Source organism: Lissotriton vulgaris, chromosome 8, assembly GCF_964263255.1.
Source record: "Lissotriton vulgaris chromosome 8, aLisVul1.2, whole genome shotgun sequence".
Classification (NCBI taxonomy): Eukaryota; Metazoa; Chordata; class Amphibia; order Caudata; family Salamandridae; genus Lissotriton; species Lissotriton vulgaris.
The window spans coordinates 1,237,163,383-1,237,180,122 of NC_141696.1; the positions used below are offsets into that span (position 1 = coordinate 1,237,163,383).

The 16,740-nt window shown below is 42.3% G+C and overlaps 1 protein-coding gene across 1 annotated transcript in view; it reads right to left on the reverse strand.

Moving 5' to 3' along the window:
- The window catches only part of LOC147698535 (cilia- and flagella-associated protein 337-like), a 554,785-nt gene that overhangs the window by 429,257 nt on the left and 108,788 nt on the right, over positions 1-16,740 (reverse strand). The window contains exon 5 of the mRNA XM_086935138.1: positions 6,048-6,113. Coding sequence (XP_086791264.1) covers positions 6,048-6,113 — 66 coding nt within the window. The remainder of the gene's footprint in view (positions 1-6,047; positions 6,114-16,740) is intronic.

Here is a 16,740-nt window from a genome sequence, read left to right on the forward strand (position 1 = left end):
GTGCTTTTATGATTTCCAATAATCGAATAAAGTGTTATTGACTGAAGCCTGCCAGAAACTTGGTAGTAAAGCTTCCAGCTGAGAGACCGCCCGTGCCATAACTCAGAGCCATCATCCATATGAAGGAAACGCTGAAAGCAAGTGATGAACAGGTATGAAAACAGAAACGTGCGTTACTGGCACATACGATTCAAACACAACACAACCTCCTATAGGACCTGACGACTCAGGGTTAGGCGTGAGTCTGATGCGTGGAACAGTTGCAGGTGGCATTCTGTGCAATGAACGCTGCCTATCATATACTCCAAATTACAGCAGAAAGGAGTGCAAAATATAACGCTCCCACATTCCTGAACAGAACGTAGGTGCAAGGTGGGCTGCATGGATCAAGACATTTGAAGTCTTCATAGAAGCATTAGAAGAAAAAGACAGTAGGAAAATCATTAAATATCTGAAAAACCTTGCCAGTGATGGAGTAAAAGAAGTGCTAAAGAAAGTTTCACAAACTGATGGAATGTCATACCAAAAGATAAAAGGGGCGTGGGAAGCCAAATTCAATCCAACGCCAAATGTCAACTATGAAAGGTACATTTTCAAACAAGCGCGACAACAGGTTGGTGAAATGATGGATGAGTTTGTTGATAGACTTAGCACACTTATCAAACACTGTAATTACCGTGATTTCAATGATGAAAAAGCCCTGTACCTCAGAGTCATCAATGGTTGTCTCTCACACTCTTTCAGAAGATGCATGTTGAGAGAGACAGTTTAGAGAAAGTACTAATGGCTGCGAGGAAAGAAGAATGAACTGATCTACAAGCTGCTGATATGGAAGCAGGAACAGCGACCAATGAATCAGCGTTGATCATGAGAAGTAAGCATAAACATAGAACAGATGTGAACAGTTTGATGTCTCCAAAGAATGAGAAGTCGCGCTTCCTATGTGGGTTTTCATTTCCCCATCAAGGTAAATGTCCAGCCATGGGACACACAAGCAAAGGCTGCAGGAAAGAAAGCCACTGCTTAATGGTCTGCAAAGTGAAGAGAAACCAAATGTGTCACAGGGAGAAAAGAAAATGAGCGCCAGAAGGTTCCAGAAGCATTCTCGCCACACCTACAAGGCCAAACGGCAACATCAGTTACGACAAGTAGGAACAAAGCAAAGTCGGTTGCATCAAATTCATCATACAAAGGTTCTTCAACGTCACTATCAAGAAGATGGATGTGCATTGATGATATCTACCAAAGAACGACATGCACATGTAGGATTAGATGCTTGCAACAAAGGTAAAAAAAGAAGCACCAAAAGGAGGGAAAAAATTACATTAAAGGTGAACAGTTGCACCATAACCTTCATTATTGACAGTGGTACATTGATTATTAACATGCAGATAGAGAAATTTAACAGCATATCTCCTGTGCCAATACTTTCTCTGACAAACACAAAGGTATACATGTGGGCTGCGTCCAAAACGTTACAGAGTTAAGGGTCATTTACAGCAACCATGAGACATAAAACAACGTCAGTCTAAGTGCTGATTCATGTTCTTTAGGGAACTTCATTGAGTGCATGCCTACTTAGGTTGCCACTGCTGCTGACATGGGACTGATATCCCTTCAGTTCCCGTTGTTTCATGGACATGGAAAGCTCAAGACAATGAAAGTGCAACCTCATATTAATGCGAACATTCGCCCTGTACTCAACTGCACCGCAGAGTCTCTTTCAACTTACAAGAAGCCGTTGAGAAAGAACTAGGAACATTGTTAAAACATGTCATCATTGAATGTACAGTCCTATGCTGTTAGTTTCGCCCATAGTTGTGTTGCCAAAAAAGGACATTGGAGGTGCAGTGCACATGTGTGTTGGCATGGGCCAGGCAAACAAAGCAATCGAGAGGGAAAGAGATGCTGGTCCCCACATTGCGCACATTACCATGCAACTGAATGGAGCCAAAGTCTTCTTCTGCCTTGAGTGAACAAAGAATAACATCAACTCAAGCTGGAAGAAAACTGTAGGCACATTACTACTTTTTTGACTCACATTGGTTTGTTCAGATACAAATGTGAAGTTTTGGGATATCTTCGGCTGGGGATAAATTTCAGGATGTCCTCTGCTGAGTTATTCGGCCTGTCAAACATGTTTTTTATTACATTGATGCAGTACTGGTATTTGGGACAAGACAAAAAGGGGCATGATAAGGCCCTTACACAGGTGTGCCAATCACTTGTTAACACAGGTCTCACTTTGAATGAGGCAAAGTGCGAGTTTCACAAAACCAAACTCAAATTCTTTGGGCACATATTCTCTGATGCGGGAATGACTCTCGACCTGGAAAAAGTGCAAGCATTTTCATCTGCTTGCCCCCGCAAGATGTAACCATACTGCGATCATCCTTAGGCATGGTAAGTTATTGCTCAAGATACATTTGAACTTTGCTACATTGAGGGCCCTAGTGTGAAACTTAACAAAGCAAAATGGCCCATTCTAGTGGTCTGCTGACTGAAACCATAGTTTCAAAGACATAAAACATGTGATTGAGAATGCAAATGAAATGCCAGAAATTAACTGTATTTATATCACAGCTGAATGATTGATTTTGAAACTGTCTTGTTTCACGATGCTCTTCGTAATAAGTACAAAAATGTTCTCTTGCTGTGTTTTCCTTTTTGAAACTTATATCAATAAAAAAGAGAATGCAACTGAAATGGCCTGCTTTGATCCCAATTTGCATACTGAAACCACAGTAGATGCGAGCCTGGTGTGGCTAGGGTCAATCCTTGATCAGCACAATGGCCATCTGAATGGGGAATCTGGGGATCAGGGTTCGATCCCCGGCACCGGCGGCAGATTAGTCGAGCACCATGTGACTCTGGGCAATAGCTTGCTTAATCTTCCCGACAGCCCCCAGCACCTAGAGACCCTTGCGGGTGATTGTGCGCTTTATAAATGTGGATTTATTCAGTGTCCCAGAGACACATTGTCGCAGAAGCAGTCTGAAAGAGAATGTGCCTACTCTCAGCCAGAGAAGGAAAGTCTGGCTGTAGTGTGGACCTGCAAACATTTTCATTTGTTTTTATATGGGAAATGTTTCACTATCACAGACCACCAGGAGTTGCTCACTATCTTCAGAAAACCAAAAGCTAAGATTTACCCTCGTATTGAGAGGAGGGGATTGTGACTTTGTGTGTACACAAGCCGGGGAAAGATTAAAACCCCGTCAAGTACTTTTCACGAACGCCACTGCATCGCCACAGATCAACGTCCAAAGCGCCTGAAAAGTATCTCAATTTCATTGTGTGGACCAGCATGAGAGCAGCTCTATCCATTGAACAAATTAATGCTGCTAATAATACAGATAAGGACATGCTCATCCTCAAAGATATCATTACAACACAATCTTGGAAGAAAAGTGTTTGCCCCATTGATGATGATGTTGAATTTCAAAAATTCAGAAATGTACAAGATACGCCATTCGTCACCTGATAAGGTATCAAACTGAGAGCCTTGAGAATCGTCAGACCTGTGAGCTTGAGGTAACAAATCATTGAACTGCCCCAATAAGGACATTGTGGCATGGTAGCCACCAAAAGAGCCCTAAGAGACCAAGGGCCAGATGTAGGTGGCCATTTACCGGCCGGTAACGGCCGATTTCGGCCGTTACCGACCGGTAAAAGCAAATTGAGATGTAGGGCCCTGTATTTTACAGAATCGGTAAATTTACCGATCGGTAAATTTACCGATTCTGTAAAATACCGAATCGGTATTGTATCAGATTCTGTAAAATTGATATGTAGGTGGGACTCTTCTGAGTCCCACAAGCATTACAGAATCGGTATTTTACCATCAAATTCTATTTGATGGTAAAATACCGATTCCGGTGTGCATGCACATGTGTGCATGCACACCTGTGCCATATGACAGGCAGACTTGCCCTTAGGGCAGGTATGCCTGCCACATGGCCCCCGAATCTTTTTTGGGGGTGCTAGAGGGTGTCAAAGTGACACCCCCTGCACCCTTGTCAAAATCGGTATTTACCGATTCGGTAAATACCGACCGGTAATGCCCCATTCATTCCTATGGGCTTCAAAGCCCATAGGAATGAATGGAGCATTACCGGTCGGTATTTACCGAATCGGTAAATACCGATTTTTACCGATTCGGTAAAAGGGAACATCTGGATTCCCTACATACCCACCCCTCACATTTACCGATTGTTAATTACCGAATCGGTAAAATTCGGTAATTTTCGGTAATTAACAATCGGTAAATGTTACTTACCTACATCTGGCCCCAAGTGTGGTTCCCTCGCCCAGATGAACCAGTTAAGAAAGAGCTGAAAGCGTACCACCTTTGTAACTTTTTCTCCTCCAATGTGACACACCATTCATTGACAATGTCTAACCTTCCTGCGCATGCCTGGGAGAGAGTTGTAGTTGATTTCTTTGGGCCTCCAAGAAATGGACATCATCTCATGGTAGTCATTGATGAATATTAAAATTTTCCTTTGGTGGAACACTTGTCATCGACAACCCATGACAAAGTCATCGATCAGCTTGATAACATCTTTGCAGCATGGGGCATCAATGCTATTTTCAAATCTGACAATGGTCCACCTTTCATTAGCAGAGAATTCAGGGAGTTTCTTGTTCGACTCAATTCCAAGCACCAGAAGAGTGCGCCTCTCTGGCTCCAAACCAATGGTGTTGTTGAACGATTCATGGGCAGCTTCAAGATGGTAATTCAGCGAGCATTGACAGAGGGAATCAATCTCAACCCAGCCGAGGGTCAAGCCCTTCATGACTACTTGATCAACTTCTCACTCCGCAACTGGTGAGAGTCCTGCCATCTTGCTATTAGGGAAAGCCATCAGCACCAAACTACCACAATGGACTTCAGACCGATTGATGAATGCCGATGAGGTTCATGTCAGAGACACTTTTCGAAAGTGCAAGATGAAAATATATGCTTATCAGCACCGATGTGCACAGGAAACGTTCTTTGGAAACGGGGACTGGGTACGGGTCAAGCAGAAAAGCAAGTGAAAAACAGACACTCGGTTTGATGTCAAACCTTTGAGGGTTGTAACATGCAAAGGAGACATGATGATAGTGCATCATTCCAGAAAATCCATCACACAGGACTCGTCACACTTTAAACACCTACCTCAATGTTAGTCATCTCCTGATATCTAGAGTAAGGCGACCTCGCCTATTTGTCCTGATCAAACTGCTGAACTGATGTCTTCGGTGACTGATCAAGGTATCTCTCAACTACCGCATAGCACTCAATCTGACTGACCAGTTTGAGTGCCTCGATGACTCATTGAGGATCTATGATGCAAATGCTGGCTGTACTTCATATTTAACTTAAAGGGGAGAAGTAGTGTCTTGAGATTATGCGTGTTAGGACCCTTGTGGTTCCGAGTAGACTCTAAACAGGATTAACGTAATCTGCTGGGAGGTGTTAAAGTATGGTTATAAAAGTTACACAATGCGTGCAGTCGGTGGTTGTATGTTGAAGAATAAAGACATATGTTGCAGATCTCGTTGTGTGGTGTATTTGATTTTCATGCTCCTGGGCTGGGGAGGATGCTATAGTACTTACATGAGTATCTGCAGACTTCTGACACAAAGACATTCAGGAGGCCTTGACGTACTGGGTTATTAAAATATCTGAATCAAAAAAAATTCAGACTCTGAAGGCCATAAAACAACAACATTTATGCAAATTTGGAGTATAACTTCAGCATTGTTCAGTTGACTCATTCTTGGATGGCAATGGAATTTTCCACATTATCTGTCATGCCTGTGAAAGGCTACACACATCCATTGCTGTATTCGTTTCAAAGAACCTTTCAATCTCTTGTGCCTAGATAGTTATGCTATCTTACCTTTCAAGTCTTGCCCTAACTAAATGTATGCAAACATCCAGCACTCCCGGGCTGTGTAGCGCTCCTACAGTCCCCTTATATTAAGCAACCAAACAATTCATAAATCTTCCAAATGTGCAACATTATCTTTATTATCTTCTGACATCAGTCACTTACCCAGTGAATTCTTCCTCCTGCAGTATAGTCTATTTTCATAAATAGTTCTTCAATCTGTTCATCTCTCTAGGGAAACAATAGATTAGGCCAATTTATAAAAGCCCCATTGTAAAATAAAAGCACCCAAATCTGTGTGGCACTTTATCGATATAAGATTTATAATTGCAGGAACAAATTTAATGGGAGCTAAAGGAATACTATGTGTCAAGAGTGATCTGCAAACTATATGCATTCTTTTTTGCAAATTAGAAACAATATTGCTGCAAAGGTTATAATTTAAATTCATCTCCCACTTCGATCGCCTTCAGGGGATGGGCTCGGTCTTCTTAAGCTTAACTCTACTTTGTTGTGCTACTAAAAGTAAGCCTCCAGCTCCCCAATTTGCCTGCCTAACTGTTTTCCAGCACGGCCCTATCTCTGGGTTTAACGTTGTCCCCCTACTGACTACTTATGGTTGTTTGAGCCTCTGGCTGGGGGGCATTACTCCACTATTCCTCCGAAAGTTCACAATGGTAGGATGCGAGGAAGAAAGAGAAAGTTGTGGGTACGAAAAGAGATTAAAGAAAGAGGTAATTTTTTTACAGCGAGGTAGAGAGAACTACTTATGAGGCGATGTAAAGAGAGAGGGAGAGGCAGGCTACACTAAGAGGTACAGCAGAGAGTGAGGTAAGGCAGAGGCTGGTGCAGAGTGAGGTAAAGACTGAAAGGCGAGGCAGTGAGAGAAGTCTAGAGAGACGCAAGGTCTCCAGCGAGAGTGAGAGGGACTAGGTAGAGAGAGAAGAGCATAATGAGAAGACAGATCAGGTAAAAAGAGTAGTGAAGCAGAAGGAAAGATAGGGAGCGAGGTGAACAGCAGAAAGGATTTGAGATGCATAGAGAAAAGAGGTGAAGTACAGAAAGAAAGGTGAATTTAATACAGTGGTAGAGAGAGAGGGAAAAGGAGAGAAAGTGCTAGAGACACAGCTCAGTTAGAGACCTATAAAGATAGAGACAAAGAACGAGTGAGAGAGAGCGAAAGGTGTGACTTAGAGAAGGTGCGATTACATAGAATAGGAGGTACAAAGATAAAGGATACAGAGGATGGAACATGTGATGGTAGATACAGAAAAAGGTCTGACGAAAGAGAAAAGTAGGTAGTGAGAGGCGAGTGAAACATGGAGAGAGGTGAAGTAGACAGAACAGAGCTCGGAAGAGGAGAAATAGAGATATGATGTGGCGAACAAATAGTAAAATAAACATAGCTGCATAGAGATTTATGGAGAAGGTGGTTGAGAGAGAGGTGAAGTAGATGAAGGAGAGACATAGGGTGGAAATACATCTATGAAGTGCAGAAGGAGGGGGAAGTAGACAAGGAGATGGGATAGAGAGGTAGAGTTGTAGAGATGTAAAGGAAGGCACGGAGAGTTGAAAGAGAGGAAGAGAGATGTGTTGACAGGAGTGTAGCTTCAATGGAGGGGGTTTGGGGTGTGATATTTAATGTAAAAAAAAAGTGGCACAGCACTGAGACAGAGATATACATCAGGGCCCTTATTACTGTAAGAGCGCACTTTCCCTGTTTATGCACAGATCACCATTAAGCAGGTGCACAGGTTGCAAACAGGGAAAGTGCACCCTATTATGAAGAACGTGCTGCCCTCAGTGCAGTTGAGAACAGTTTTAACGCTGGTCCATGGTTCTCTGTGCAGGCAGCAACCCACCTGCACTTCCAAAAGGGATTAGAGTACCACTTGCAGGCGGGTGCAATGAGTGACTGCACCCACCTGTAAGCGGATTTCTGGGTGGTCCATGGAACCCCTTTTCATCCCTCGAAAGGGCTACCCTCCATGGGTGCACTGACACAACTTTTTGTGGCGCACTTTCAGTGCACCTTCAAAGCGCATTTTTACCTCAGCACCCACGTTGGTAATATGGCATGGCAGCAGAGGTAGTGTTCTACCCTCTTGCATGAGGCGATGCCCCCATGCAAAGAGGGAACACCCTCTCTCTATAGTGCTGGCGATATATGTGCGCCAATGCTGTCTGTATTACCGAAGGGGACGCACAAGTGTCTGCGGCCTCTTCTCTAATAACAAAGTGCCCCGGGGAAAACACATTTTACGCCCCGGGGCCATTCCTGTATTTAGGGCCCTGGTGGCTGAATTTCAAAATGTGAAACAATACAGCAGCGACACCTACGCTATGGAGGAGGAGCATCGCCCCACCTTTCAACAGCCAAAAAAAGGAAAAATAAAACGACAAAAAACTCTTGTTTATTATCGTTTTATTTTTTGCTCGGAGCTGAGGCTTTGGGGTGGGCCAGAGATGACAGACTGGTGGAGGAGTGTTTTGCACTGTAATCAGTGTGCATGATGGTTTGGCCGGCCGTCTCAGGTTGACTAAACTGCCATGCGCACTGAGGTTTTCTCCAGCCCCAGCTGCATCCCCGGTTTGGAGAGAACAGGCACAGGCTCCCAGTCTCACAGTGAGCGCAAATCTCGGCGCTCATGCCAATCCTGATGCTGTTTTCAGCATGATGAAAGTAGCATCAGGTAGGGTCACAATGCACTCTGCAAGCCTGTGCCTGCCGAAGCGAGGGGCGCGATGTGGCGAGCAGGTATGTTTTTAATTTATTTTTGTTTACCCCTTCTGCCCCCCCCCCATTCCTCACCTCTCCCTGTCTCACCACTCTGTAAAAAAAACTGTCCGCTACTGAAACCATATAACCTGGAATCAACATCAGCTTCCCTGTTTGTCCAAATTATGTGAGCCTAGCAAACATTTAATTTCACAGAGCCTCCGTTTCTTTATAATTACATATGAAACCACTTTTAAATACTTGAATTCAGGATGTGCACCGTACAACACATATTTTGATAGACTATAATGTTGCTCCAGCTATAATAAGAATCTAGGCCATATTTAGGGTTTACATGACTACTGAGTTGCCTCTTTGTTCACTAATATCATTGTCAGTGGGAGGTCAGTCATTCATTTTTCTAAGTTAATTTTTAAAACTCACTTTTAACAAATGTCTGTCTATTAATTGACATAATCTGATGTACTAGGGTGAAAAGATTATGCATGTTAAAGAAATACACTTTAAAAATATATATATATTTAAGAGACTGAATCCTATTTTTACATTATGCCTCTTGCATGATATAAATGTTAAATGCTTTTATGGCTTGGCTTGGATCGTGCATGTACTCATCGAGCCAAGCCAGACCGTTGGTTCAGCTGGCTAGGATAGCCCTCTTAATTTACTGGAGTTCCCACCTCAATCTGTGTGTTGGGCTTAGTACACCGGGATGTCAGTCACTTGATGAAATCATTTTTAAAGTGTGAACACTAAAAATATAGAGTCCTGACTACATGAACTGATTTGACAACTCTACCATCAAGCCTTCTTGTAGCAGCAGCAAAGTAGAGTTGGTTCAATGAAAATACATTTAGAACAAGCATTTGCAATGCAATAGGTCTAGCATTCTCATGATTTTGAGCTATTGGCATTGTAAATGACAATGCCTTCTATTTATGTTTTGGGTTTTTAAAACATAAATAGAAGGCATTTTTATTTACAATTCTAATAGCTTAAAAACACAATAAACCTCACCATCTATACCAACAGAAAGTGCGCTTTAGATATATCAGGTAGAAGAGCAAGCACCCCAAGTGTGTGTGGCTCTGTGTGTGTGTGTTGCTGCTCTGTGCGTGTGTGTGGCTCTGTGGGTGTGTGTGTGTGGCTCTGTGTGGCTATGTGTGTGTGTGGCTCTGTGTGTGTGGCTGTGTGTGGTGGCTCTGTGTGTGTGTGTGTGGCTCTGTGTGTGTGTGTGTCTGTGTGGGTGTGTGTGTGTGTGTGTGGCTCTGTGTGTGTGTGCAAATGCAATAGGTCTCGCATTTGCGAGAGATTAAGCTATTGGCATTGTAAATGACAATACCATTTATTTATCTGTTTTCAAAACAAACCCATAAATAAAAAGTTTGCCATTTACAATGCCAATAGCTCTAACTTTTTCGAAGGCGAGACCTATTGCATTGTAAATGCTTGTTTATGTGATCTTCAGTGCTGCAAAGAAGCAGATTCTTTGAATTTTAACAAAACAGACTGTGTTTAAATAGGCTTGAATGTTGTTACCTAGCGCCCTTGACAACATTTAGATATACATTGTAGTTTCCTATTATTTTATGCTTTGGTTAATGAGTGGTTTCAGGTTTTTTTCAGTTCAGTTGCAGACCCAAATAGGATATCTCAGTTACTCTTGTGAGTGTTGGCTGTGGTGAAGTCTCCACGCTGGTTACCTAGAGCACAAGCTCATGGTTGGAATACTGACTTGTAATTATATTGCATGCACAATATCGACCTGCCACCATATCGTCTAAGTAAATACATGTAAGGCAGTATATATTTACTCTTCTCAAAACATTAAAAAAACACACACAAAAACATAACTAGCAAAATTTACTACACATTAATCGAAAATGAAGTATGATTGGGAGGGAGGGAATTTGTTTTAAATTATTGTTTTGAAAACATGTAATTTTAATGAATATATTTAAATTAACTAATTACCTAAATGGTTAATACATATTTAATCTGAGTTAATGTGCTGTATCATTTTATCTTATTACCTCTAAGTTAATAATACATATGTTAAATGAGCTTACATTTATATTATACATTAAAATATTAATATTTGTTAAAGCATAATTCATTCATTCATTCATTAAGTCTTATTGCGATTCTTCATCATAAAAGACAGTGGTTATTAAATTATTACATATTGTATTTGTTTTAAAATACACCAGAATTTTCAAAAATCTAAAACTTACAGCTATACCACATCAACAACATTTAATAAATAACTACATATAAATGTACATTTTAAGACCAATTCTAAAAAAGAATTAAATATATAAACCAGCATAAAGACTTATACATCTATTAATTACAAAGGTTGTGTATTCTATTAAATATTACCGACTCCAACCCCTGACTTCAAGTTCACAGTTTAAATCTTTGTATAGCTATTTTACCCCCCATTTTTATCGCGTAGTACCCATGCCCAGCTCAGAAATGTTGCTGCTCCAAGCGAGGATGGAGGTATCAGATTTCAGTATTCTCCTTGCAACCATCGCTAATCTAGTTCCCATGAGCAAGCATACTGGTTTCAACAAGGTGCTCCTCGGTTGGTGGTAAACGGAGCATACAAATAAAAAATGATCAATGTTTTCTATATGATCTTGGCAAAATATGCACTTGTTGCTACTAGCAGGGTTCCATCTGCTAGTAAGCCATCGTAGGGGTAATGTTCCTACCCTAAAATGATGGTAAAGTTTACAGTCATGTTGCTTCGTTATGAGATCCCAATAGCCTTCCAGAAAGGGTTCGTCCTTAACTTCAAGGAAATCCCTCGACAGAGACTGACTGGTATGGGAGGAGAATCTCTTGACTTTGATCAACTCCCAGTATGCTGCTCTATAGAACCTTTTTGATGGAAATTCCGCAGTCTCTGGGTGATCCCAAAGATTCCTCATCCTCATATCAGTCAACAAGGACTTAATACTAGTCAACCATGGGATCTTATGTGAACGGCTTAGCCGCCTCCCTTCCAGCAGCGCTTTGGAATACAGGAAGAGTTCCGGAGTAATCCACAGACGCCTCCAGAATGCCAGCGGTCTATAACGTGCAACATCTTCAAGTGCCTGACAACCGAGATCAAGAAGCAACTGTATTTGAGGGGATAATTGAGGCAATCCTACTATTGATCTCATAAATTTGTTCTGGGCTATAAAAAGTGGGTATAAGTTACAAAAAACCCAAATTTCGGCAAAGTATAGGATGGCTGGGCAAAGTTTAGTAGTATAGATTTTAACAATGGGGCAATAGGCTTGGTTTGAGACAAACTGTGCTCCTTAAACAGGGCACTGGCCAGCTGAGCATGTTTCAGCGCTAACATATCAACTTTGGGCTTCCAACTCAATTTGTCATTAAAAGTAACACCCAAGTAGGTAAAAACATCAGTCTGCTCCAATAGATCAACATCCATGAAAGCACGTGCTTCAACTGGCTTTGACCCATGGAGCACCATAAACTTAGTTTTCCCTACGTTGACCACGAGCTCATGTTCGCGGGCAGAACACCTCAAAACGAGACAGTGCCAACTGCAGTCCCTGTCTCGTTTTGGATATAAGCAAGGTGTCGTCCGCGAACATGAGCAGCGGCACTGTCATGCCAGATAACATTGGCGCATCAGTTGGGTGATTCACAAAGTACTGGAGCACCCCATTAATAAATAATGAAAACAGGGCGGGAGCCAGCAAACACCCCTGTCGAATGCCTTTGTTTACCTCAAACTTTTCAGTAACCTTACCTGGTTTAGCCCAACGGACCTGCGCATAGGTGTGTTCGTGGAGTTTGACCAAAATAAAAACCAACTCTTTGGGCATCCCCATTTTCAGTAGTACTTCCCACAATTTTACCCTTGGGACAAGATCGAAAGGGAATTTTAGATCCAGAAAGGCCGCAAAAAGCATGACCCCACCTAAAGTCACCTCCTTCCAATAAATTAGAACAAGTCTGAAGGCTTGATCGAGGGTCCCGGTGTGTGACGGAAACCGTGCCTGTAAGGGTGTCAAGATGTCGGCTTCGGTCATCCAACCCTGTATCCTCCCCAATGCCAATCTTCCAACGATCTTTTGCATAGCATCAATTAGACGGATGGGTCTATAGTTGGCAGGTGCAGAGCGATCTCCCTTCTTGTAAATAGGTATAATCTCTGCTCCAGGCCAAGATGCTGGGAGCGAAGCTCCACTAGCTATAGCATTTACTAGTAACTTTATGTATGGGACCCATAAATCTTGGTCTTGCCTAAATAAGTCGGCAGGGATACAATCTGCCCCGGGGCCTTGCCACTCCGGATTATTTTCAGCACCAACTCCACCTCTCTACTTGTAAACTTCAATGGATCTTCAGTTGAGATAGGTGGGGCAGTATCATTGCTACTATGTGATGCCTTAAACTGTGCTTCGAAAAAGGACACCCATTGCTGAGGTTCACCATGGTTGCTCGGGGTCTTTGACTGCGGACTATTCCCCCATTTGAATAGGTCCCAAAATTGGGTCATGTTTCTCCCAATATAGGCCTGTAATAGATCCTTCCATCGTTCCTCGTCCCAGTCTCTCTTAGCTTGTCTCAGTGATGCTTTGTATTTAGCTCTGGACTGCTTGATGTTACCCTGAGACTTTGATTTAATAGCTTCCACCAAGGCGTTATGGGCATGTCTACACGTGTTGTTATACCACGAACTTGGCTTCAGCGGACTAATCTTTTTACATGGGTTTTCATTAATAAAAAACCTTTTCAAACCACTGAAAAGTTTGTTATGAACACCCAATAGGTTAGCATTTAGCACCTCCTGGGACTCACAATCAGAAAGTTTCAACAAGGACCCCGAAACCCTATCCCTAATCTGTGCAACATCCCTTTCGTTATTGGCTACCCTTGCCCACCGAACCCTTCTTAAGTCATTGGTAATAGTTACGATATCGGAGTGGCTATCGCCTTCCCTCTGTGAAAAGCTAGAAAAGCTTCTATCATTAATTCTAAAAACCAGAGGGCTGTGGTCGCTTTCTGGCCTACTCTGAACCTTCATGTCTAAAACTAAGGGCCTCAGCTCCACATTGCCAAGTATATAATCTATACGGCTATTAGTCCTACTGTTGTCAAATGTCATAGCACCCTGTCTATCAGACTTCGCCCTTCCAGTAACCGCCGTAAAGCCCCTTTCCAAACACAACCCCTTCAATTGAAGGGCGGCCTCAGACCATTTCCTTATGGGTTGAAGGTCCAAGTGAGGGACGCCCCATAATGCATCCACATCTTCACTGAGCCTCCCATCTTCGAAATCCAGGGGTTCAAAACAAGTATTAAAATCACCAGCAATAATCTGCTTGCAAGTGTTAACCTCTTGAGACAAATAGCTTTCCAAAATTGTAATGACATTTGAACTCCTGCCACAAGGTTGGCCCCTCGAGTACAAATTATAAATGGTTATATCAAGGCCCTTTGTTGAGCTGACCCGTATAGCCATAATGTCTGGGCTATCGAAGAAAACATCATCCACCCTTATCCCCTTGGATTGCTGCACCCAACAAGTCAACCCACCAACTGGTCTACCCCTTGGTACCCTTGACGCTGCTTTAAAGAAGTTAAGATAACCTATGTGAAAAACTCCTTCTGCAGACCATGTCTCTTGGAAAACCCATACATCCATGCACTCTATGTATGATGACCAATCTGCGGACACTGATTTTGATTCTAAACCCGCTATATTCCAAGAGGATAGGGTCACAGTACTGATCGTAGCCTCCTTTATGTTTGCTTCAATTGTTGAGGGCTGACCTATACTAGGGGTTCTTAAAAGAGGTTGTACCACAAAATCAGTGAGATTGTCCCGCGGTTCAATACCCGTACGCACATTTTCTGTGCCGGTTATCAATGTAAGCCGCTGTAAAACACTCCCACTTCCCAGATTATTACCGGTGCAAATTGGTGGGTTTCTATCAACCATCTTTTTAACCTCACTGCCTACGGCCCACTGTACAGTGTCACTCCCACTCAGTCAGTTGATGTCTTCAAGAGTTGATAGTAACTTGAAACGATTGTTAGTCTGAATGGATAATACATGTTAGTCATTTGCCATATATTTTCCCATAGGGAGATCCATGCCACAGTAATGGTGATGTACACAAATGTGTGAACATATACTTGGTGTAACTTTACTGTTTTACATTCTGTAGTAGGAAACTCTGCACCCTGATTTGAGTGGAGTATAATAGGTAAGCCTCCACCTATGTATAAATCTACACTTGAAGATGGTGAATAGCAGAAACGTGCAGAGATGTACATAGTGTAGTAGTAAATATACTAATGAATAAATGTACACATTTATATTTACCTTTGTGAGTAGGCCCCAAAGTGTTTGCCGACGAAGAGAAACAATAGGGATGAAGATGTAAGAGTTTTGGTGTAATGTGCTATGATTTCATTGGCACTAAAAAAGCAATGCAGATTCTGATGAGCTACCATTATTGTATGGATGTGTAGTCTGCACCGATTTGCACAATGTTATACCAATTGCCTAATTTTGTTTTTGTGTGCTCTGCGTGTCACAGAGAATTAAGCCTCTCAATTCTCAGAAAAGATATTGGGGTTACAAGCAACATTGGTGGCATCAGCTCTCCAAGCTACATTTTCACTCCCCTTAGCCGAATTTGCTGATGCCCATCAGCCTCATGTTACTCTGATGACATCAGATATTCACTGCCTCCCTTTGACTGTGCATAAGAGGCTTCACTCCATAGCAGACCCAGTCTTTCTAGCTTCTGGCATACTTGCCATACTTTCAGACTGTGCAGAAAAGTGCTACTCATTCTTTCCTCTTGCTTAGACTCTAGACTGGGTGCTGTGTGGGTCAAAACGACTACCTTTTATACGCTGAATCCGCCCTATCGGCTACACTATATAACACTGAAACCGATCAATTACTTTCAACTGATTTCTACAATGACTTGTACCACTTATACTTTTTTCGGTTGCACAGTTCCACTGGTGACATTCTTCATGTCCTGTTGTCTAATTCATGCATGTCACATTGCACACACTTCTATTCTCATTGTTTTAAATCTGCTGCTGTTTACCACGAACCTATGCACTTGGCATTTATCAGTCTGTTTTTTTATGGTGACACTCATATCTGTCTTGTATTTCTTAGCTCACCTTGTGTCTCGCACTCGGACCCCTATGAAGAGTGGTAATAGAGAGGTCAGTGCTTGGTCTTTGTTTCCTCTTTCGACATTCTTTCTTGGAAATGTTCTCTCCTTTTTCGTTTTCCAACGCCACATGTTCAGCAAAGACTTCCAGATCTTTTATGGATTTCTTTTCTTTTCTAAGTGGTTATTATCTCATTTCTATCAACTGGTTTAATACTGAGATTCTCTTTTTCCCTATTTTCTCTTTCTCTCCATGCCAGCCTTCTCTTCTGGGCCCCTCCACTTGTCGTTCTCTTGTCTCCTTCTGCTCATAAACTTTGAGTTCTAGGTTATCCAGGTTCTCTCGTCATACATTTTCCTTCTATGCTGATCTAACTGGCATACACTTTTCAAGGTTTGCAAAATTCAAACCGCTGGGGCCACTGATTCAGTTAGGCTTCATTCTGCCGCCTTTGTGCTGCTTGGGTTACTATATTGTCCTTCTTCTGGGTCAGCCTGTTTATTCCATCTCTCCCTTCCAATGTATCCAAAATCGTGCCATCTGCTTCAGCTGCAATCTTCCTACCCCCTCATCCATGCCTACTACCACTGTTTATTGTCTTCATACAAAGTCTTAAACCCTGAGGTTTCTAGGCGCACTTCTGAATGCTTGTCTCAAATTTGCTGGTATCACTTTCTCAACCGATTCTGTTCTGTTCATATTCCACTGCATTATTTACACTTTCTCTCCCCCCTTTGTTCTTACACTTCCATGTGGCTCTCCTTATTCTTCTCGCGCTGCTTTTGTTCCATGTTTGTATTCCAAATTCTGTTCTTCCTCCCTCCTTGCCCTTTTCCAATGGAATTGACACCTTCTTTATATCCATGTATCTCCCTCTCCTGCCTTTTAACTCCTGAAACTAAACCCAGTTCCGATATGGCACCTCTCCTACCATGCCACCAC